At 52.4% G+C, this 19992-nt stretch overlaps 3 protein-coding genes across 3 annotated transcripts; 1 reads left to right on the forward strand and 2 right to left on the reverse strand.

Annotated features, from left to right (window-relative positions):
• Window positions 1-1180: 1180 nt before the first annotated feature.
• Window positions 1181-7966, reverse strand: LOC121362965 (fibrinogen-like protein 1-like protein). The gene is made up of 4 exons (XM_041484917.1): window positions 7963-7966; window positions 5582-5725; window positions 3584-3646; window positions 1181-1815 (listed from the first exon to the last, which is right to left on the reverse strand). Exons 1-4 carry the CDS (start codon window positions 7964-7966, stop codon window positions 1181-1183), a joined length of 846 nt encoding a protein of 281 aa, XP_041340851.1.
• Window positions 7967-12548: 4582 nt separating this feature from the next.
• Window positions 12549-14338, forward strand: LOC121362966 (fibrinogen-like protein 1-like protein). The gene is made up of 2 exons (XM_041484918.1): window positions 12549-12693; window positions 13698-14338. Exons 1-2 carry the CDS (start codon window positions 12549-12551, stop codon window positions 14336-14338), a joined length of 786 nt encoding a protein of 261 aa, XP_041340852.1.
• Window positions 14339-16758: 2420 nt separating this feature from the next.
• On the reverse strand, window positions 16759-18607 carry LOC121362967 (fibrinogen-like protein 1-like protein). The gene is made up of 2 exons (XM_041484919.1): window positions 18604-18607; window positions 16759-17420 (listed from the first exon to the last, which is right to left on the reverse strand). Exons 1-2 carry the CDS (start codon window positions 18605-18607, stop codon window positions 16759-16761), a joined length of 666 nt encoding a protein of 221 aa, XP_041340853.1.
• Window positions 18608-19992: the final 1385 nt, after the last annotated feature.

Here is a 19992-nt window from a genome sequence, read left to right on the forward strand (position 1 = left end):
TGGGACACACTGTCCCTAGGGCACCCTGTCCCTGGGGTACCCTGTCACCGGGACACCCTGTCAGCAGGACACCCTGTCACTGGGGTACCCTGTCACTGGACACCCTGTCACCAGGACACACTGTCACTGGGACACCCTGTCACCAGGACACATTGTCCCTAGGGCACCCTGTCCCTGGGGTACCCTGTCACCGGGACACCCTGTCACCAGGACACACTGTCCCTGGGGCACCCTGTCACTGGGACACCCTGTCACCCTGGCCCCTTTGTCCCCTGAGGAAGGCTGCCCCACTGGGATCAGGAACTGCTGCAACAGGGTCACGAAATGTTTGCAGGGATTCGGAAACTTAGAAGAAAAAATTCTGGGACCCCTCTAACAGCCATGTTCCTTCCTCTACCAGCTTCTGACCCTGGCACAGGAGAGCTGCTCTTCCAGCCAACACAAATCCATCCTGGAGCTGCTCTGGGATCCCCTCCCCATGCTGGCAGATCACAGGGCCTTTGTCACAGTGTAACTGGGTTTAATTTTCTTACATCCATGAGAAATATTCAAAGCTTTCTCTGTCCAGGCTGAGTAACCTGGTTTAGTGGAAGGTGTCGCTACCCATGGCAGGGGGTTTGGAATGAGATGGGTTTTAAGGTCCCTTCTAACCCAAACCAGGATGTGATTCCATGATGATAAGCCTCAAGATTCCAGTCCTGACATGGGATTTCTTGGGTCTCAGGGGAGAAGATCAGAGGTACAGAACAGATGTCATTACTGAAGAATGAGCTCAAGCAAGCATGTTTATTGGATGCCTTATCAAACACTGCAGAGAGGCTCAGAGTATATGGAAATTTGGGGCATTGCTTTCTGTGAGTTCTGGAGACAGCAAGGAAACTGATGTAACTCCAGGGCTGCGTGTTTTCCTCCTGCAGGGAAGGTTCATGTGGAATCCACAAATTTCATCAGTGTTTTTTAAATTCTTGATTATGAACATAGTAACAAGGAATCATTGGCAAGCACAGGGAATGGAGCTGAGCAGAGGGGAGTCTGCAATTGGAGAGGGGGACTGTAAAGTGGCATTTCATTAAAGCCCTGCTACCCTTGTGCTCCTCGCTCTGCTCCAGGGAGGCTCACACTCTTTGGCCGTGCAGAGCCTTTGCAGAGTGTCCACTGTGGACAGGAGGAGGAAGAAGCACTAACAATATGAAGCTGGTTTGATGAGGATAAGAGAGGATTTGCAGTTCCCCTTGCACAGGTCGCCCCATGTCAGGCCCCCCTTGTAATTCAGCCGCACGGAGTAACACGATGAGTACCACCACCCGCCCTCATAGCTGTAGGCACAGTTCTTACTGTAAGTGTCCTGATCCTGATCCTTTGTGGAGAATTTCATGTTGTCGTGCATGTTGTTGGGATTGTCTGAGGTCATGGCATCCCCGGCTGTGCCATTGTAGGAGCCCAGCCGGAGCCGGTAGCCGTGGGACTCGTCCTCCACGCTGAACAGGTTGTAGTCAGCGAAGCTGAGGTTGTCTGCGGAGTCCTGGATGACAAACCTGACCTGGTAGACCTTCTGCTTGGCAATCTGGTGGATGTACTCGGTGCCCAGCCAGTACTCGGTGCGCACGTTCCCGAAGCCAAACTTGTAGGTGCTCCAGGACTCAGCCCAGGTGACAGGGGTGTCCCTCTGGTTCCTCTGGATGACGGTCCAGCCGCCGTGGGTCACGTTCATCTCGCAGTACACCACGAGGTGGTGGAGCCCTTTGGGCTGGATGATGTACACGCCGCTGTGGCTGCCACGGGGGATCTCACTGCAGTCCTTGGGCCACCCTGAGGCTGGAAACAAGAGTTGGTAATTAAATCCCCCTAAAAGTGGGGTGTTTCTTTAGGGTCTGAATCTTTTTACACACGCATTCCTAGGCTGTATTTCTGCCATGTTCTCACAGGAGTAAATCAAAATCTTGCCATAATTAATGTAAGAGTTTATCGAATCAGGGAGCCCTCGACGTGGGAGTAACATGCTCTGACTCCAGTGATTCAGAAGGCAGAGCAATTGCTTTATTAAACTATATTATATTAGACTATATTATTACTATACTCTATACCACACTATACTATACTAAAGAAAAACCTGTGACCCTTTCCAATAGTCATGACACAGCTTTGATCCAATTGGTCAATCAGTCCAAACAACCATCAGCAAAGTCCAATTAACAAATCCCTTTTGGTAAACAATCTCCATAACACATCCCACATGTGCCAAACAACAGGAGCGGCAAGTTGGGAAAAGAATTGTTTTTATTCCCTTCTCTCTCTGAGCTTTCTCACTGCCTTCCCCAGGAAAACTCCTGGGAAACAGAATTATGTCTCTCTCTGTTCAAAGAGTATGTGAATACCACAAGAGCTGAGCTTCACATCTTCCTAAGACAGGATTCAAACTGATGGGAACACGCTGTGAAAACAAACAAATCCCTTTTGGTAAACAATCTCTATAACTCATCCCACATGTGCCAAACAACAGGAGCGGCAAGTTGGGAAAAGAATTGTTTTTATTCCCTTCTCTCTCTGAGCTTTCTCACTGCCTTCCCCAGGAAAAATCCTGGGAAACAGAATTATGTCTCTCTCTGTTCAAAGAGTATGTGAATACCACAAGAGCTGAGCTTCCCATCTTCCTAAGACAGGAAGACAGTCTTCCTAAGACTGATGGGAACCCGCTGTGAAAACGTCTGGTGAGACCAAGCCAGGATCACTGTCAACCAAGGATCCCCACCCAGGCTGGGCTGAGTCTCAGTGATTTGCCTGTGTCATGCAGATGAGGTATCACCACAGACAAATGCAAATCTGGGGGACAAAGTCACTTGCTGGTACAGCACAGAGGTTTAGTGCTTTCCCCATATCTCTAACAAATAAATCAGCCCTTGGGACCTCCACAGGTCAAAGCCACAGCACAGAGGTTTAGTGCTTTCCCCAGAGAGAGGGTGACCATGACATCCATGTCTCTAACAATTAAATCAGCTCTTGGGACCTCCACAGGGCAAAGCCATTGTTGTTCTCTGGCCTTACCCAAGTAGCTCTTTGGAGACTTCCTGGCTTGTTGGATTTGATTATGGATTTCCATGCTCCAAAATGTCTGCACCTCATACAACAAACAGCTGAATGTACCTACACACTGCTGGGAAGGAATTTGCTCCACTCCCAGTATCTCTGTCACCAGCTGTCCCCCCCCATGCAGGACCTATCTTTGGCCTCATGGGTTAATGTTGACCCAGCCAGTTCAGTAATTCTGTCACATCCAGTCTTCTCATCCACTGTGTAGTGAAAATAGGAAAATGACTAATCACCACTTCCCAGTAATGAAGCATCACTTTCCAGTTTGGACCTTTATCTGGAAAATTCCCCATGCAAAAGCACCTCATCAAGTACTGAGCCCAGGACACAGCTGGTAGCAGAGTCCCCTGAAGTTGTAGCTGTGGTACCTCTGCAGCCCATCAGAAAATCAACATATTCCTGGCAGGAGCCAGGGCACGTGTAGGACATGGGAGAGTTGTCTGAGAGCTCTTGGTGAGCCCAGTGGTGGTGGAACCCCCAGCAGATGCAGACTCACCATGGCTCACTGGTGGGTGGTGGGCGATGTCCCTGGCCTGTCGGACGTGTCCATCACCATCACCTAAATTAACACAGGAGACAGCAGTGAGTGTGGGAGTAGGCATGGCAAAAGCCTGCTAGGAGAGCTCAATCTTCTCTGGATGATATTCCAGTTTACCTGTTCTTAATTCCAGAGGGATTCACCAATTTCAGATGTCAGCAAGTTGGTAATTTGGGGGAATTTACATGGTGTTAGAGTGAGTTAGATGCTTTTCTGGTGGAAAGGATTTGGGCATACTGTGTAGGGGAAAACCCCTAATGGTGGTGGCAACACTGGGAAGATGATTGTTAGAATGCAGCAGCAGTTAGGGACTTGGGAGGAAGAGGGATTAAAGAGTGGGGGAAGAAATTTAAGAGCAGACACAGAAAAACTGGCTCAGGTGCCAGGAGTTGGGAGAGGTGTCTGCTCAAAAGGGAATTTGAAGGATGTTGCTGGAAGAGAGGATGGTTTAGAATGAGTTAGTGCAATTCTTTTGCAAGGACATCTCTGTATCCACTGATGGCTGTAAAACAGAAGGATCATCACAGGTTTTTGGAATCACAAAAGCCATTCCTGTCCCCTCCCTAAAAGACAATTAACCCTGCAGCTGCTGCTGTGGCATCCTCAAATACCTGCTCCCTGCTTTCAGCCTCACCTGGCACCGTCTCACCTCCCCCTTGTGAAGTGTTTAACTCGAGCCTCTTGCACTCTGCATAAGCCCATTCCTGACACATTCTCCCTGCCAGACTTCTGACCTTCTCAGTTTTGATACTGACTCTCTTTTTGACTCCCTTTGACTTTCTTTACAACCTGAGCCTGTGTGGAGTGGGAAACACTCATGTGGCATGGTCTGGAGGACTTTCCTACCATGGCATTTACTTCTGCTACAGGCACATGGAGCTGTTCACTCCTGTTTGTGTTGCAAGGCAGCCTGCCTCTGCTCCTTTCTGCCTCATATCCCATCCCTTTGGAAGCTCTCCTCTCCAAGTCAGACTTTGGAGCACTGGCCTGTCTCTTCTGGTTTGCATTCATGCTGCTGATGTTTTCAGAGCACACTACACTACCAGTGCTGTAGGTGAGAGATCACAAAACCATAGAATATCCCGGGTTGGAAGGAAACCACAAGGGTCATCTAGTCCAACTCCCTGCACAAGACAACCCCAAAATCACACCATGTTCCTGAGAGCATTGTGGAGCCCAGAGCTCACATTCTCTCTCTACTCAGACTTGCAGTTCTTGCTGAACTCTTGGCTCAGTCACAGTGCTCCCTGTGCTGGCAGTTTCCTGACAGGTGATCTGAAACCAGCACCAAACACTTGGACCTCGAGCTCCTCTGCCAAGCACACTTCCTCTTCCCTTGGAAGGGAGCCAGCTCTTTCTCTGGTGCCACATCCCACCCACAGCCCCTGTTTTTTCCCTGAGCATTTCTTCAGGCCTCCTCACTGCTCCTGGTACCTGTAGGTTACTCTGTGCCATCACCAGGCTGATTGCCCTGTGCCAGTGCCACTGCTTAAACTCTTTGTATTAACTTCATTTATTTCCTCTTTGTATTGAGGTCTCCCTTGAATTCAGTTCTCCACTGATGACTTCCAGAGATGGGAACTGTTCTCCCTGTCCTCAAAACACACAGGGAGCATCTTTAACCCTTCTGCAAGTAGGAGCACATGGCCCACAAGACTCTGGGCTTGGTCTTGCTGCCAATTTGTCTTTTCTCCTGGGATCCTGTGGGCTCTGAGCTTTGGGCTATTGTTCTGTCCCTTCTGGACAGAAGAACTTCATGCCATGCAGGAGATGAGACAGGCAGCAAGCAGAGGGGGACCCTAAAGTGACTCTTGTTCCAGTCAGACACTCTCAGATCAGTATTTAGTCCTTCCTTGGTGTGACAGAGCTGAGGGCAGGCTGGTGAGGGTGTAGGCTGTGTAGGATCTGACTGATCAGGACCTTGCTAGCCTCTCCCTGTTGCAGGGCCATACTTACCGAGCTGGGAGGACTCGGGGGGAGCATTCATAATGTCATCCATCGTGCCATTGAGGAGGTACAAGTTTCTTATGTCAACATCAGGAAAAGATGCTGCCAGGGCCAGCAGGCAGGTCAAAAGCAGGAGACAAAGGCACTGGGTAGCTGAAATGGGAAGAGATTGGAAGAAAGAGATCAGAACTCTTCTATTGGAGAGCCACAAATCCCATTCAGAGTAAAACAGGAAAATAAAACTCTGTGTAGAGCTCCCTCAGAGCCATGAGCCCCAGGTAGACGAGTTCATTTAGATGAACTGTCCTGTACACACTAGCAGGAGTCATTAGTGGTGGCACCTGCTGTAGTAGTATTTGAGACCAAAGAAGTGCCAAAACCTTGTCCAAACCCAAAGTGTCCACAATCAGAAATCCCTATAAAACTCAAGACTCGGGACTAGACATAACAAGCAGGGTGAACACAGAGGGAGGAATCCCCTTTCTTCCCAGCTCCCATCATGCTCCCATGGCACATTCACAGAATTCACAGAATCACTGGGTTGGCAGAGACCTTCAAGATCACAGAGTCCAACCCAGCCCCAACACCTCAACTCAACCCTGGCAGCCAGTGCCACATCCAGGCTTTGTTAAACACACCCAGGGATGGGGACTGCACCACCTCCCCAGGCAGCCACTCCAGAACTTTATCACTCTTCCTGTAAAAAATGTTTTCCTAATACCCAACCTATATTTCCCTTGACACAGCGCTGAGTCTGTGTGCTCTGGTTCTGTCAGTGCTGCCTGGAGAAAGAGTCCAACCCCACCTGAGCACAGCCACCTTTCAGGAGCTGTAGAGAGTGATAAGGTCACCCCTGAGTCTCCTTTTCTCCAGGCTGAGCACCCCCAGCTCCCTCAGTGGTTCCTCACAGGGTTTGTGTTCCCAGCCCCTCTCCAGCCTCGTTGCCTCCTCTGGACGCGCTCGAGCGTCTCAACGTCCTTCCCAAACTGAGGGGCCAGAGCTGGGCACAGCACTCGAGGTGTGCCCTCAGCAGTGCCGAGGGCAGGGGAAGAATGAGCTCCCTGCTCCTGCTGGCCACACCATTCCTGATCCAGGCCAGGAGCCATTGGCCTTCTTGGCCACCAGGGCACACTGCTGGCTCACGTTCAGCCGGCTGGGACTGCCCTGGGGCTGTGGGCAGTAAGACCCTGGGGTCTGGGTGGAACAGCCCCAGGCAGGGCTGCGTGTGTGCCAGCAGCAGGACAAAGAAAGGCAGCACAGCCCTCCAGGAGTTAGAGTGGGTCTGGGGTAAATGATGCCCTTTCTGTGGTTATGTTGGTTATGTGGCTGCTTCAAGATTTCCATATGTGGACAGCTGGTCTGGTGTGCTCTGGTTCAGAGCACTAGGAAAAACCAGCACACTTTTTGCAGTATTCAAATTAAATAAAATACGAAAGTTTGTTTTGATTCCTAAAGAGTGTGACACTGTGGAGCTGCCTGCCCGTGGGGAATTCTGTTCCTGATAAGACACACACAGCTCACCAGGCAGATTACTGGTGTGAAACCCTCACTGTTCAAAACCAAGCAGAGCCAACACCTATTGCACTTCCCAGGGGTACTTGGGTTTGGCACCATTCTCTGGGATGCCTGAGAAGGAAAATGATGATGGATGCCAGCCTGGAACCACGGGGTGGAATTGCAGCCACCCTAGAGACAAACACCCTTTCTGGGAATGCTCAGAGATATCCCAATCTATCGTGCTGGTTACAGTTTTACAGCAAGTCTTTTAAACACACTTCAGTCCAACTGATGAATTTCTCAGTTCCTACATAACATTTGGTGTGTTGATATACTCGTGTTTAGGGACATGTTTAGAGATATTTTTCCTTGAGGCCCCCAGGGAAGAAATGCTCCCCCACTGCCAGCCCTTCCCCTGGGGCTGGTCATGAAAAGTCTGCATAGGAAGGAGATGCAAAGGAGGATCAGCCCTTTGTGGGTGCTCTGTTGGGGACAGCAATGTGCCATCGAGCACCTGACCTCCAGATCTGGATACCTGTTCAATATCACACATTCAGCAGGAAAATCTAAAACATCCCTTTTCTACTCTAGAGTATTTAACACTTTCTTTGGAGAACTGAAAATTGCAAAGAATGGTAAATACAAAACTTGTGAAATGGTCTGTGTGGCACTCCAGGGCTGCACTGGTACAACCTGGACATAGCAGAGCACGCAGGCTCCTGCCCCCCTCCCAGCCCAGGGCAGAGCAGCACAGACAAGGACTCAGCACCAGGATACCCAGGGTGTGGGAGGACAGACCCTGCAGCAAAGTGCTGGGATACCCTGTGAGCTGCAGCCACACACAGAGTGCCATCCCATCCCATCCCATCCCCTCCATCCCACCCTACACTCACCCATGCCGTCTCTGTGGGGACCCTGTGGAGCACAAAGCTGGGTGGTTTTGGCCTGGCTGGAGGGGTGTCCAGCCTGAAAGTTATAGGGTTGAGCAGGTGAGGGGGTGGAGGCATGAGACCCAAACCTCAGCACTTGTCCTCTGGTTGGCAGCAGGACCAGTGGCTTAGGGCTTATTTGCTCTCCACCATCAAGTGATCAGTCCTCAGACAATGAAGTCACTCAGGTCAAGAGCTTTCTCCAGAGGCAAAGCAAATAATTTGGTGCCAATAAGCAAATGCCTTAAAATAACCATAATTCAGTGTGCAGTGTTTCCCCAGGGAATGACGTTCTTGGGGCATCTCCACAGAGCTCAACTGGTAGGTAAACACCCAGGTGACTTTCACCTCCTGGATGGAAATCAAACATCAGGAGTAAATCACTCTCTTCAGAGTTGACATTGAGCTCAACAGCCCCTGGGAACCCCACAGACCCTTCAGGGAAGAGGTACTCCAGTGTTCCTGGGAAACTGAGCCCTGGACTTCAGAAAGTTCCACTCCAGTGCCTCCTGACACCCCTGCCCTGCCACTGCCACGCTGCCCCTTGTGCAACACTCACTGTGCCCCCCAGCACCATGGTGGCCCTTGCAGCAATCTCAAGGGAGTTCTGGGCATCACGAAGTGCCACTGATGTAAAATGGTCTCACTTCGAGCCCCCCTAGGGGCACCATGGATGTCTGCAGAAAATGCCAGACCTCCCTTTTCTCTGGGATGGATGCCTGCAGTGCTCTCAGTTTTGAGGGCTCCTGCAGCCCCGCAGCCACCCTGGGCTGGACAGGCAGGGCTTTCTGTCACAGGCTGTGTCCTTGCAGTGTGGTCACCTGGTCATGGGCACTCCTGTGCCTGTGCAAGGACAGGCAGTGATCAGTCCTCAGACAATGAATCCTCAGCAGGGCTTCTCCAGCACCTCCCAGACAGCTTTTACAGGAGGCTGTGGCCCATGTGAAGATCAGGATGAGCAAATCAGGCAGGAGAAAGGTCACAGAGAGGATTTCTCCAAACATCCAGCTCTACCCTGGGCCTCAGCTCCTGTTCAGTGTATTTCATAGAAACACAGAATCCTGGAAAGGTTTGTGTTGGATCTTTCTTCAAAGACCATCTCGTTCCATCCCCCTGCCATGGGCAGGGACACCTCCCACTAGACCATGCCAAGGCCTGTCCAACCTGGCCTTGATCAATGTTTGGTTCTGGAACAGCCACAGTTCTGTTTGTTGCTGCATTCCAGGCTGCATCTGGAAAAATGCAGCCAGGAGGGTGAGGGAGGAATGATTCACCTCCACAGGTGAGACAGCAGCTGCTGTGTGGGGGTCCCTGTGCAGAGCAGCAGCTTCAGCTCCAGAAGGATCCAGCCAAGAGCACCAGGACAGTGGGGGCAGGAGAGCACAGCACATGTGGAGATGATGAGAAAGATCTGCTGGGCTTGTCCAGCCTGGAGAAGAGAGGGCTGAGATGGGATCTCGTGCTACCTCGTGGAAGGGTGGGGAGCAGGGGCAGTCAGGCTCCTCAGAGCACTGTGTCCTGCAAGAAACAGACTGGAGCAAGTTTGGAGGCCACTGGAGGCCACCAGGCTGGTTGGAGCCCTGGAGCTCAGGAGAATTGGAGACGACTGGGCTTGCTCCTCCTGGAGAAGAGCAGGCACAGAAGGGGTTCCATTGCTGACAGGAACCATCTTATGGGAGCACACAAAGAACATGGAGCCACATTTTTGAAGGTCCGTGATGGTGGGATGAGAAGCAATGGATCTGAGTTGGAACATGGAAATTCAAGTTAGAAACAGATCTTTGCTTCAACATGAGCTTGATCAAATACTGGGACAGGTGCCCAGAGAGAGGCTGTGGGATTTCTCTTCTTAGAGGTGTTCAAGACTTGGCTGGACAAGGACTTGCTTCAGCATGATTTAGACCAGATGGCCTCCAGAAGTGCCTCCCAACCTAAATTGTTCCACCACCCTGTGATTCTATGACCCTCCTTAGAGGTGCACAGGGAATCATGAGAACAAACAGACACAAGAGGAAGGAAGGGAAATTAGATAAAAAAAAATTAGCCTGAGTGTGTTCAAAGACAAAAAAAAAAAAAAAAAAAAAAAAAGGTAAAAAAAACAAACAAAAAGGTAAGGGAAGTTATTCCCTGACATTCACACCTGCCCCAGATGTGACCCTAAACACCCATTCAAGTTTCACTGTTTTGGCACTGAGGCCAAACCAGAGGCACCCAGAGATCCTCCTGATCTTGGATACCCTGTGTCTCCAGTTCTCTGCAGACCCCCTCCCCAGCCCTCACATCTTGGCACTGAGCCTCACACAGCCAGCCCAGCTGGGGGGATCTGCCCTTCCAGGGTTCACAGCTGTTGTGGCCTTTGAGGCTGGTGGCCTGTCCCAGCCAGGACCTTCCCCTGGGCCCAGTTTAAACACAGCCCCTGGGGTCAGTTTAAACTCAGCCCTAGAGCTCCAGTCCTCATCTGAGCCACACTGGCAGCACAAAGGGGGACTCCAGTCCTCTCTCTGTCCACTTCCTCTGGATGGATCTCAGACTTGCTCTGTGGATGGTTTATTTCCTGGATGGATTGCTCATATCTCTGCTGTAGCATATTTCCAGCCCTGCCCTCTGCCCTGTGTCCTTTCATCAAGGATCCTGGATCCAGCTGTTTGCCTCACATGGAGCCCACACTCAGCCCTTTCCACTGTGCTTGGGCCTGGCAGGACAGACAGCTCCTGCTCAGCTCAGCTCAGCTCATCTCCTCCTCAGCTCACCCTTGGCTCCCAACCTCTCACCAAGCTAGCAGAGGTGACATTGAAGGGCTCAGATGGAACATGACCATAGAATCATGGATTCATTAAGTTGGTTGGAAAAGACCTCTATGATCAGTTAGTCCAGTTGTCAGCCCAGCATCACTGTGTTCACCAACAACCACATCCTCAAGTGTCACATCCACATGTTTTTTGAATGTTTCTATGGATGGTGACTCTACCACTACCCTGGGCAGCCTGTTCCAGTGATTGACAACCTTTTCCTAATATCTAATCTAAAACTCCCCCGGTGCAACTTGAGGCTATTTTCTCTTGTTTTGTCAATCCAGGAATCCCTTACCAGGGATCCATTATCTTGGAGAGGTCTGGATGCCACAGTCCATCAAGGCCTGCTAGTGGCACTGCTTGGTTCCCACAGTGTGGAAAGTGTGGTGGGAACCTCAGTTTGACCCTGGATTGCTGTGAAGAGCAGGTGTGAAGCTGTGCCATGAAAAAAAAGTCTGATCAGAAACCAACACAGAAGAAGAAGATAGAACAGCCACATCTTTATCTTCTTAAATTTGACTTGAAAAGGTTATGGAGCTTCCTGGACCCTCTGGCAGGAAGAACAACCCTCCCAAAGCATTTGTCCAGACAGCATTTTGATCCAGAAGACAGAGAAACTCCTGGTCAACATTTCTGGGACTGAAGGTGGATCTGTAGGGACTCACCAGGCCAAAGACAGGGATTGGGAAGGAGAGTGGCACAGGGACCCACAGAGCCCTGTTTGCTAACTGGAGCCCTGGCTCAAAGCGTGCAGACTGGGGTGCCAGAGGACACTGCAGCTCTGGCTGCAGGACTGGCTCCAGCCCCATGACTGATCCTGAAACCTGTGGAGAGTTAGTGAGGGGGCACCTCTCTTGAGGACCTGTCCTCAACTTTCCAAGGTTGTGCTTGGGACTGGTCACACAGACCTCTCCTCCTTTGATAGTTTCCCTATATCCTTAAAAAGCTGGGTCTCTCCACTTCACTTTGATCACAGCTCTCTGGATTTGCTCCAAGTGTGCAATTCACATGTAGTGTTTATGTAGGGACAGTCAATAACTGAAACTCCTCAGCATGGAGGGGGTTTTTCTGTACTCTGGCTGGAAGCACATGTGTCCCTCCCCTCAGCTGTGCCGTCATGGGATGTGGAAACTGCTCGAGCCACAATCTGCAAGTGCCTCCTTGTGCCTCTAGAAATGATGAGTGTGAACACACATGGGTGTGTGCAGTGCCTATAAAGCCAGCGTGGGCAGCTCTGCATGGGAGGGTGCTCCGCTGGGTTCCTGCTCTGCGCGGCTGTGCTGGGTGTGTCGTGATGGGTGAGTTTCCTGCCCAGGTACACCTCACTCCAGTGTGGTGCTGGGCTCAAATGAGACCTCACGGGGTGAGTATGCACAGGCACAGAGAATGATGAGCAGGACAGCAGCTGTGAGTTTCCCTGGGAGCAGGAGGGCTGCCAGAGCAAAGCACCAAACAACACACTCTTGGTGCCAGCCTGTGCCTGCCCCAGGCTACCTGTGCCATGTGTTCCAACATCCTGTCGAGGGAGGTTAATCTGGAGACCTGAGCTTCACCTTGGTCCTTCCCCTGCTTGACCAATGCACGTGGCATGTGTGGCTGCTCAGGGATCCTGCCCCAGGCATGGTGGCATCTCCCCAGGAGCTGAGTGAGTGCAGGGTGCAGGCGGTGCTGTTGGTCAGCACGCAGGCTTTGGGTTTCTATCCCAGTGTGGGCCAGAACATTTCCTCCTGTCTGCTCGGGAGCAGAGCAGCAGGAGCCATGGTGATGGGCACTTTCCTCCCAGGGCTCCAGGCTGGGACACCCTGGCTCCACCGGGACCTTGTCCTCCTGCCCACCGTGGTGGCAATGCTTCTCCTCTGCGCCAGCGCCGGCCCAGCCAGGCCCACTGCCAGCCCCCGGAGCGGTGAGTACCGGGTACGGGGGGACACCGAGGGGCACCGAGGGCACAGCAGGACACTCAGGGCTGCTCTGTGCCAGGGAAGGTGAGCAAACACCCAAGGGATGCACAGCACAGGAACTCCTCACACGCACAGCCCCTGGGCCACGGCTTTCACAGCCTGGCTCCTGCCACGTCACCTTCACCCCCTTGGTGGGTCCATGCTGAAACCAACAGGTTTTTGCCAGAACACCACAGCCTGGAAGGATTGCTGTGCCAAAACACCACAGCCTGGAAGGATTGCTGTGCCGTATTTGTGAGGCTCAGTTCCAGGAGAGACCATCCTAGCTATGTGACTTTTTGTTTAGCTCTCGTTGGATTAGAAACATCCCCTTCCTCCCTTTAAAGGGAGGATTACAGTACCTGCAAGACCCCAGAGTTTCATGGGTTGAATTGGAATTACCCACAGCAAATTGTCTCCCACCAGACACAAACCAAGAAAAACAAATTAGATGGCAAATTAGTTTGGCTAGCAATTGGCTAAATAAGTTTGGCTAGACATAACAAGATAACAAGATGGGGGAAGAGACCCCTATAAGACCAAGGCAGAACTAAACCTTCTTATCCAATGCAACAAGTCCCAGGGAAAACAAATTTTCATTACATATCCTCATTCAGTGTAGCATTTTGGATACTTCTGGTCCCTGCAAGAGCTGCAGCTCAGTATATCAAGGGTATATGGGCTAGACATACTTTGAGGACATAATTGGCAATCCTGGAGATTTTTTTCTCCCTTCTTTCCTTGGCAAGAGACTCCAAATGAAACAGCAAATCATAAGAAATAGGTTCCAGAGCTCTTACAGAGGGCACTGGCCCAGACACCTTCAGATTCCCTGAGGATGAGCCAGTGGAAAAGCCGCAGACAGAACCACTCCTTTTTATCCTGAGTCCTCGCTGATCTTCAGAAGCTCCTTGTTGTCCTGATAGGCTCACGGACCTTCTCTCTCCCCCTCCCCGTGTTTGCTGCTCAGCCTCAGGGTTCCCCCCGGACTGCAGCCACCTGCGCAAGGGCAGCGCCAGCGGCGTGTACGTGATCCAGCCGGCCCGCTCCCCGCCGCGCGTGGTCTGGTGCGACATGGACACCGAGGGCAAGGGCTGGACCGTGGTCCAGAGGAACTCGCACGACACCGAGCTCACATGGAAGCAATCCTGGACCACCTACAAGTACGGCTTTGGGAACGTGCACAGCGATTACTGGCTGGGCACCGAGTACCTGCACCTGCTGACGCAGCAGGGCACCTACAAGGTGCGCTTCGTGGTGCGGGACAAAGCCAACGTCACCCACTACGCCGAGTACGACATCTTCCGAGTGGAGAGCGAGGCCAGCGGCTACCCGCTGAGGCTGGGCCGGCATTCTGGAGATGGGGATGACTACCTGACCCTCTACCACCCCAAGAAGGGGGGCATTCATGACAACATGAAGTTCAGCACAGTCGACAAGGACCAGGACCAGTACAGCGGGAACTGCGCCAAGAGCTATGGGGGGTGGTGGTACAACAGGTGCCAGAACGTCCTGCTCAATGCCAAAAACTACATTGTTTGGCCCGGATTCTGTGATAAAGGTGACTGTGCATCTTCCCTCATCCTGGTCAAACCCACAGATGTGTGTTGACCACGCCCAGCCCCCCGGGAGTGTGGGGGTGCCACCATCCCCAGCTCAGTGCCCCATCCCATGCCAGTCCCAGTGCACATCCTGCTCTGCCCACAGTTCCTGTTCCCTCACCAGCCAAAACACAGCAGCTCTGGGGCTCAGGAGCCATCGCCCGGAGCGCTGGGCACACAGGCAGCTTTGTCCAGTGCCATGATGCTGGCTGGCACTGGGACACAGGCACTGGTTTGGGGTGGGTGCACCTGCTCCCATCCTGGGAGGGGACATGGTGCCAGCTCCCTTCCCCTGCAGTCGGTGAACCCTGCTTTGCCCAGGCCCTGCTCCCTCCCTGAGCCCCGCACACCCCACAGCTCTGCTATCCATGGTGGGAGGAATCAGCTGCAATAAACCCTGGAGCCAGACTGTGCTGCCTCATGTCTACCTGCACACAGGTGTGGGGGGATTGCTCTGCCCACTCTGCAGGGTGGCAGACTTGGGGAAAGTAAGTGTCTTAGGCAATATTCCTTTCAATGGCTTGTTCCAGCGACTGCATGGAATGTGGCTGTAAGGCTACAATTAGCCAACAGGGCCAGCAAAGCCCTGATCATGCTCAACTCTCGCTCACAGTTTGCCCCTGTTCATGGGTGGGTGGTTGCTCTGTGCTGGGAAAGAGAAGAAACCACCACAACCGGAGTGTGGAGAGGGCAGTGGACTCCCTGAGCATGTGAGTGATGTGGGTCAGTCAGTCCCATCACTCCCTGCTGCAGACAGGGAATGTGTCTATGAAGTTCCTTGTGATGCAGGGAAGTTTGAACTTGGGGCTGAAAGAACCCACAGCTCCTCTCCTCCCTCAGTGGAAGGAAAGCTGAGCTCAAGGAATGTTTGTGGCTCGGAATGCTGAACAACACGGGACTCTGGAGCCAAAGTCTGTGACCAAGGTCCCAGGGCACTCTGCAGAGCTATGACAGTGCATTGCTCCTGAGGAGCTGTCGAGTTCCCAAGGAGCATTCCTTAGCAGCCTTGGAGGCACCTGCAGGTGGGCAGCCCTGCTTCATGGGAAGATGGAGATTCGAGGGTGCTGCTGGCTGAGGAAGGCTCCCAGCTGGAGCTCACCTGAGAGCAGCACTTCTGGACTGAGAGATATGTCTGCTGGCTTAAAAAGACATTGGTGCTCCAGCCTGGATGCACAACCTAACAGCAGGGGAGAGGCTGGACAAAGGCTTGGGGCTTCTGGTAAACAGCATTCCACCCAGCAGGCAGCGCTGAGTGATGCTGAGCTGCATTCCTGGGTCTCTGTTGGAAAGAGAATAGTTGCACTCGATGATCCTTGTGGGTCCCTTCCAACTCAGAATATTCTGTGAATCTGTGAATGCAGCCAGTGAGACATCTGCTCTGTTCAGCACTGCTAGGCAACAGTGCAACAGTCAAACATCCTCCCTCTGACCACACCACAGGTACTGTGTCCACTGCTCAGCTGTCCAGTGCACAAGGTTATCACCACACCAGAGCACTTCCACACAGACCCAAGCTGATCCAGAATCTTGAAATTCTGGGATCCCTGCCCTGACAGGCTGTCTCAGCTCTCACACTGGCCCAGACAGACCAGCCACATGGTGCTGTGTGGCCTTGCAGTACTGTTGTTCCTTTCCACTCTCCCAGTTCCCTCCCAGCGTTCACAGGGTTAATGAGGCAGGATGACATTGGCCTGGTTTTCCAGGTGCAACTGACCTGATGCTTCCCTCACACCCTCTGCTTGCTGTTGGCTGTGTGATGCTACATTCCCTTTTTGGAAAATCCCCCTTGGAATGCAACCCTCTTCTTTAAGTGAAAGTTTTGTCTCTGATTCCTCACTTCAGTTGTATGAAAAAATTTTCCTTTGAAATTTTTTTTTACTGCACCAGAAGCCTCAGGTGTGTTTCAGGCAGGAAACAGGCAGCAGTTGCAAGGAGTTCCCAAATAAATGAAGGACACTGTGCAGGTCTGAAAGTGATTTTATTCTGCAGGATGAACACAGACTGCAGCAGGGATGTGTTATGGACATGGCCTGCCCTGGGCTCAGTATAGCTTAGGTCAGGTTAGCTGGTGATGGTGGATACTTTTCTGCTGAAAACATCTGTACCCACAAAGCAAAAAGAGCATAAGACCATGCTAATCAGGAGGGTTTTAGGTTTCTGAGCAGAGAGTTCTCTCCAGAAGGAACATGCTTGGATACTGCAGTATTTATAAAGATGAGCTCTAACAATATTCTCCCCAAAACCCACCACAGGTGAATGGCCAGAGACAGAGCCAGGAGCTTTGCTACTTTTCAGGACAGGAGGAAAAAAAAAGAAGTTCTTGATATAGAGGAACAGCTCTATTCACCCCCAAGGCCTCATCATCAAACGGGCCCCAGCAGGGCACTGGCCTGGCCATGTGCTGCATGTGGACAGAAGGGGGAAGGAGTTCTAGGGGTATGGAGTTGGTTTGATGAGGATGGCCGAGGCTCTGCAGTTCCCCTTGCACAGGTTGCCCCATGTCAGGCCCCCCTTGACATTCAGCTGCACAGAGTAACATGCTGAGTACCACCACCCACCCCCATAGCGTGAGGCACAGTTCCCTCTGTAAGTATCCTGATCCCGATCCTTTGTGGAGAACTTCATGTTGTTGTGCACTTTCCTGGGATTGTCTGAATCCATGGCATCCTCTGCTGTCCCCGAGTGCGCTCCCAGCCTGAGCCGGTAGCCCTGGGCCTCATCATCCAGGCTGAACAGGTTGTAGTCTGCGAACCTCATGTTGTTTGCAGCATCCCAGATGACAAACCTGACCCGGTAGATCTTCTGCCTGGTGATCTGGTGGATGTACTCGGTGCCCAGCCAGAACTCGGTGTGCACGTTCCCAAAGCCGTGCTTGTAGGTGCTCCAGGACTCAGCCCAGGTGATATCCGTGTCCTGCCGGTTCCTCTGGATGACGGTCCAGCCCCCGTCTGCCCCGCTCATCTCGCAGTACACCATGATGGGGTGCAGTCCCGTGGGCTGGATGATGTAGACACCACTGGGGCTGCCAGCTGGAGCCTCACTGCAGTCCCTGGGCCAAGCTGGGGCAGGACAGAGGGGGAGAGAACAAAAGCCTGGGCATCAGGACAAGACCCTGGGCAGGAGGGAGATTCATCTGGCCAGGGCACAGGGGGGATAACCAGCTCTCCCAGCCCAGAGAGGTCTGGAGGTGAGAGTGGATTGACCTCAACCCTCTGTTCTTTTTCCATAGGGAAGACCAACAGGAGTCAGCCCCATTGAAAGGCCCCAGACTGACTGAGCTATGCTGATATCAGTCTAAGAGACCGAATGGGCTCCCATTCACCAGTGGGAAGCACCAGTGGGCTCCCTTGGGTCTCCTGAAAAAGGGGCTGTGCCACTACAGTGGGGTCATGTTGGGAGGAAGGTGAAGAGGACCTAGCCTCTGGCTGTGACTCAGGGAATGGGGAAAAATTATCCCTTCAGGCACAAAGCCATGCTTCCCAGCCTGCACAGTGCACACACACACACACACACACACACACACACAGCCCTGCAGCCTGTGCTGGGCACACCTTCACCATTCTCCATCCTGGAGCAGGGCCAGGGTGAGGGACAGTGCACAGTCCTGCCCTACCCAGAGCTGGCTGAACCCGTGCACACAATACCAGATGCCCACAGGATGTTACCTACTGGTTCTCTTCAGAGCACTTGATGAAGTGTTGGAGGGAGATTTCTTAAAGATGTTTAGGCTTTGTGTGTGCACAGAATGGCCCGGTGAAGCCAAGATGAGCAGGGAAGCAAGGAGCAGAAGACACTGAGCTGGTAGAAAGGGACAAGCAGAAAAGAAGAAATGTGACTGTCCCTCCCGTGGCACCAGCACCGCAGTTAACAGGAGCCTGTGAGGTGCAGGAGGGCACCGAGCGTGCTGGGCAGCATCAGGCTGCTCCCTGCAAGCTGCAAAGCTTGCCAAAGGGGTCGACAACCTGCCCATTCCCCCTGGATCTGCTGTGGACAAGTCAAACACGGGGTAGTTTTGGGCAGGGCAAAGCAGCCAACGACTGCCTGCGCCAAGTTTCACTCCTGGCCCTGGGGCAGGGGCCTGGCTGGGCTGAGCCAGAAGACAGGGCATGAGCAGCTGGTGCTCAGAGGTGGCAAGTGCCCCTGAAGGGCACTGGTGCCACTGCTCCCCATCAGCGTGCAAGAACCAGAGCATGGAGCCTCTCCCTCTGGCTGAGCTGCCCACCTTTGCTCTCCCCGTTGCTGGCAAGGAGCGCCCACTGCCAGCCCTGTACTCACCCATTGCCCCTGTGGAAATGCCCTCTGGAGCGCTGAGCTCTGCACTGGCTGGTCACACAGAGGGATTTGTAGTGCCCTCTGTGCTGGGCGGGCTGAGTGGGTGCTACCTCCCTTTTCTGCTGGAAGAGATCAGGTTGGTTTCCTTTGTGCTTGCAGAAAACACCAGCTGAGGTGGAGGTGCCTGTGGTTCTGGATTGCAAAGAAAAGAATTCCCGTGCCAGCAAGAATCCTTGGAATGGTCTCTTCTGTGAGTGCTGAGTGACTTGGATGGAATTTTCCCGGGGAACAGCATATTTGCAAACTTTGAAGAGTATTGCTCAGTACACACTTGAATGCCACAGCCACCAGCCAGGTGGAGAGCAAACACAGGTCTGTCCCTGCCTCCCACCAGTGCAGCTGGTGCTGCCAGGTCAAGGGGCTCTTGTTTAATCTTCTCCAGTCCAGCCCAGCCTGGCTTTGGGTGGGGCAGCAGAGCAGCCCCAAGATCCTCAGGGAGTGGAACTGCTGTGGGGAGTGTTTGAAGCAGCTGGTGTGTTCTGGGGCACATGACACAGGCAGAGGGTTGTGGTGGAGGGGTCTGTATCTGGGGGAAGCAGGAGAAGTGTTGGCTCCCCAGTGGGACACAGTCCTGACCTGCAAGGAAGCAGCTGAAGGGCCTGATGAAAGGTTTCTGTAAAGCAGGTGAGACAGTTGTGGGTACTGGATGTGCAGGAGTGGCCATGCAGGATGAGAGGAAAGCGTTTGCCCAAGAATGGAGGGAAAACAGGTAGATGGAGGGTAGCAATGGGGATCTGATCATGTACAGAGGGGAGCATGCTTGGAGGAAAAACAGGGGATTGAGCACGTGTAGTGGTGAGGGATATCATGGTGGAACCCACAGGAAATGAGCACCACAGAAGGGACAGTGGGATCTGAGCATCAATGGAGGTCAGCAGAGGGAATCAGAGGTGTGAAAAAGAGGGATGTGAGCTTGCCTAGGGCAGAAAAGTCAGCACTAAAGAGATGCTGAAAGGACCAAAGGAGATGTGAGTACTCGAGGAGGGGAACAGATGAGATCTGGGTGCACACAGAGGGAAATGAACAAGAGCGTACAAGGGGAAAAATGGTGATGACCTGTTAGTGCAAGGAGAACAACAGAGGGGTTCTAAGAGAGCACAACAAAGGGGATGAAGTGGATACGAAAGCAGCTGGATAGGAATGGAGTGCATCTGAGAGTGATTGGAAGTGAAGTGAATGAGTAAGAGGGGATCCAGAGGAGCACTCAGAGGGAACAGAGGGAATTTGGAAACACGCAAAGGTATAGTTTGGTTTAAGGCACTCAGAAAGAATGGCAGGGACAGGCAGTGCATAAAAGTATAAATCTGATACAATATCTGGCATGATAAATCT

Source organism: Pyrgilauda ruficollis, unplaced genomic scaffold (assembly GCF_017590135.1).
Source record: "Pyrgilauda ruficollis isolate IOZ18807 unplaced genomic scaffold, ASM1759013v1 scaffold69, whole genome shotgun sequence".
NCBI lineage: Eukaryota > Metazoa > Chordata > Aves > Passeriformes > Passeridae > Pyrgilauda > Pyrgilauda ruficollis.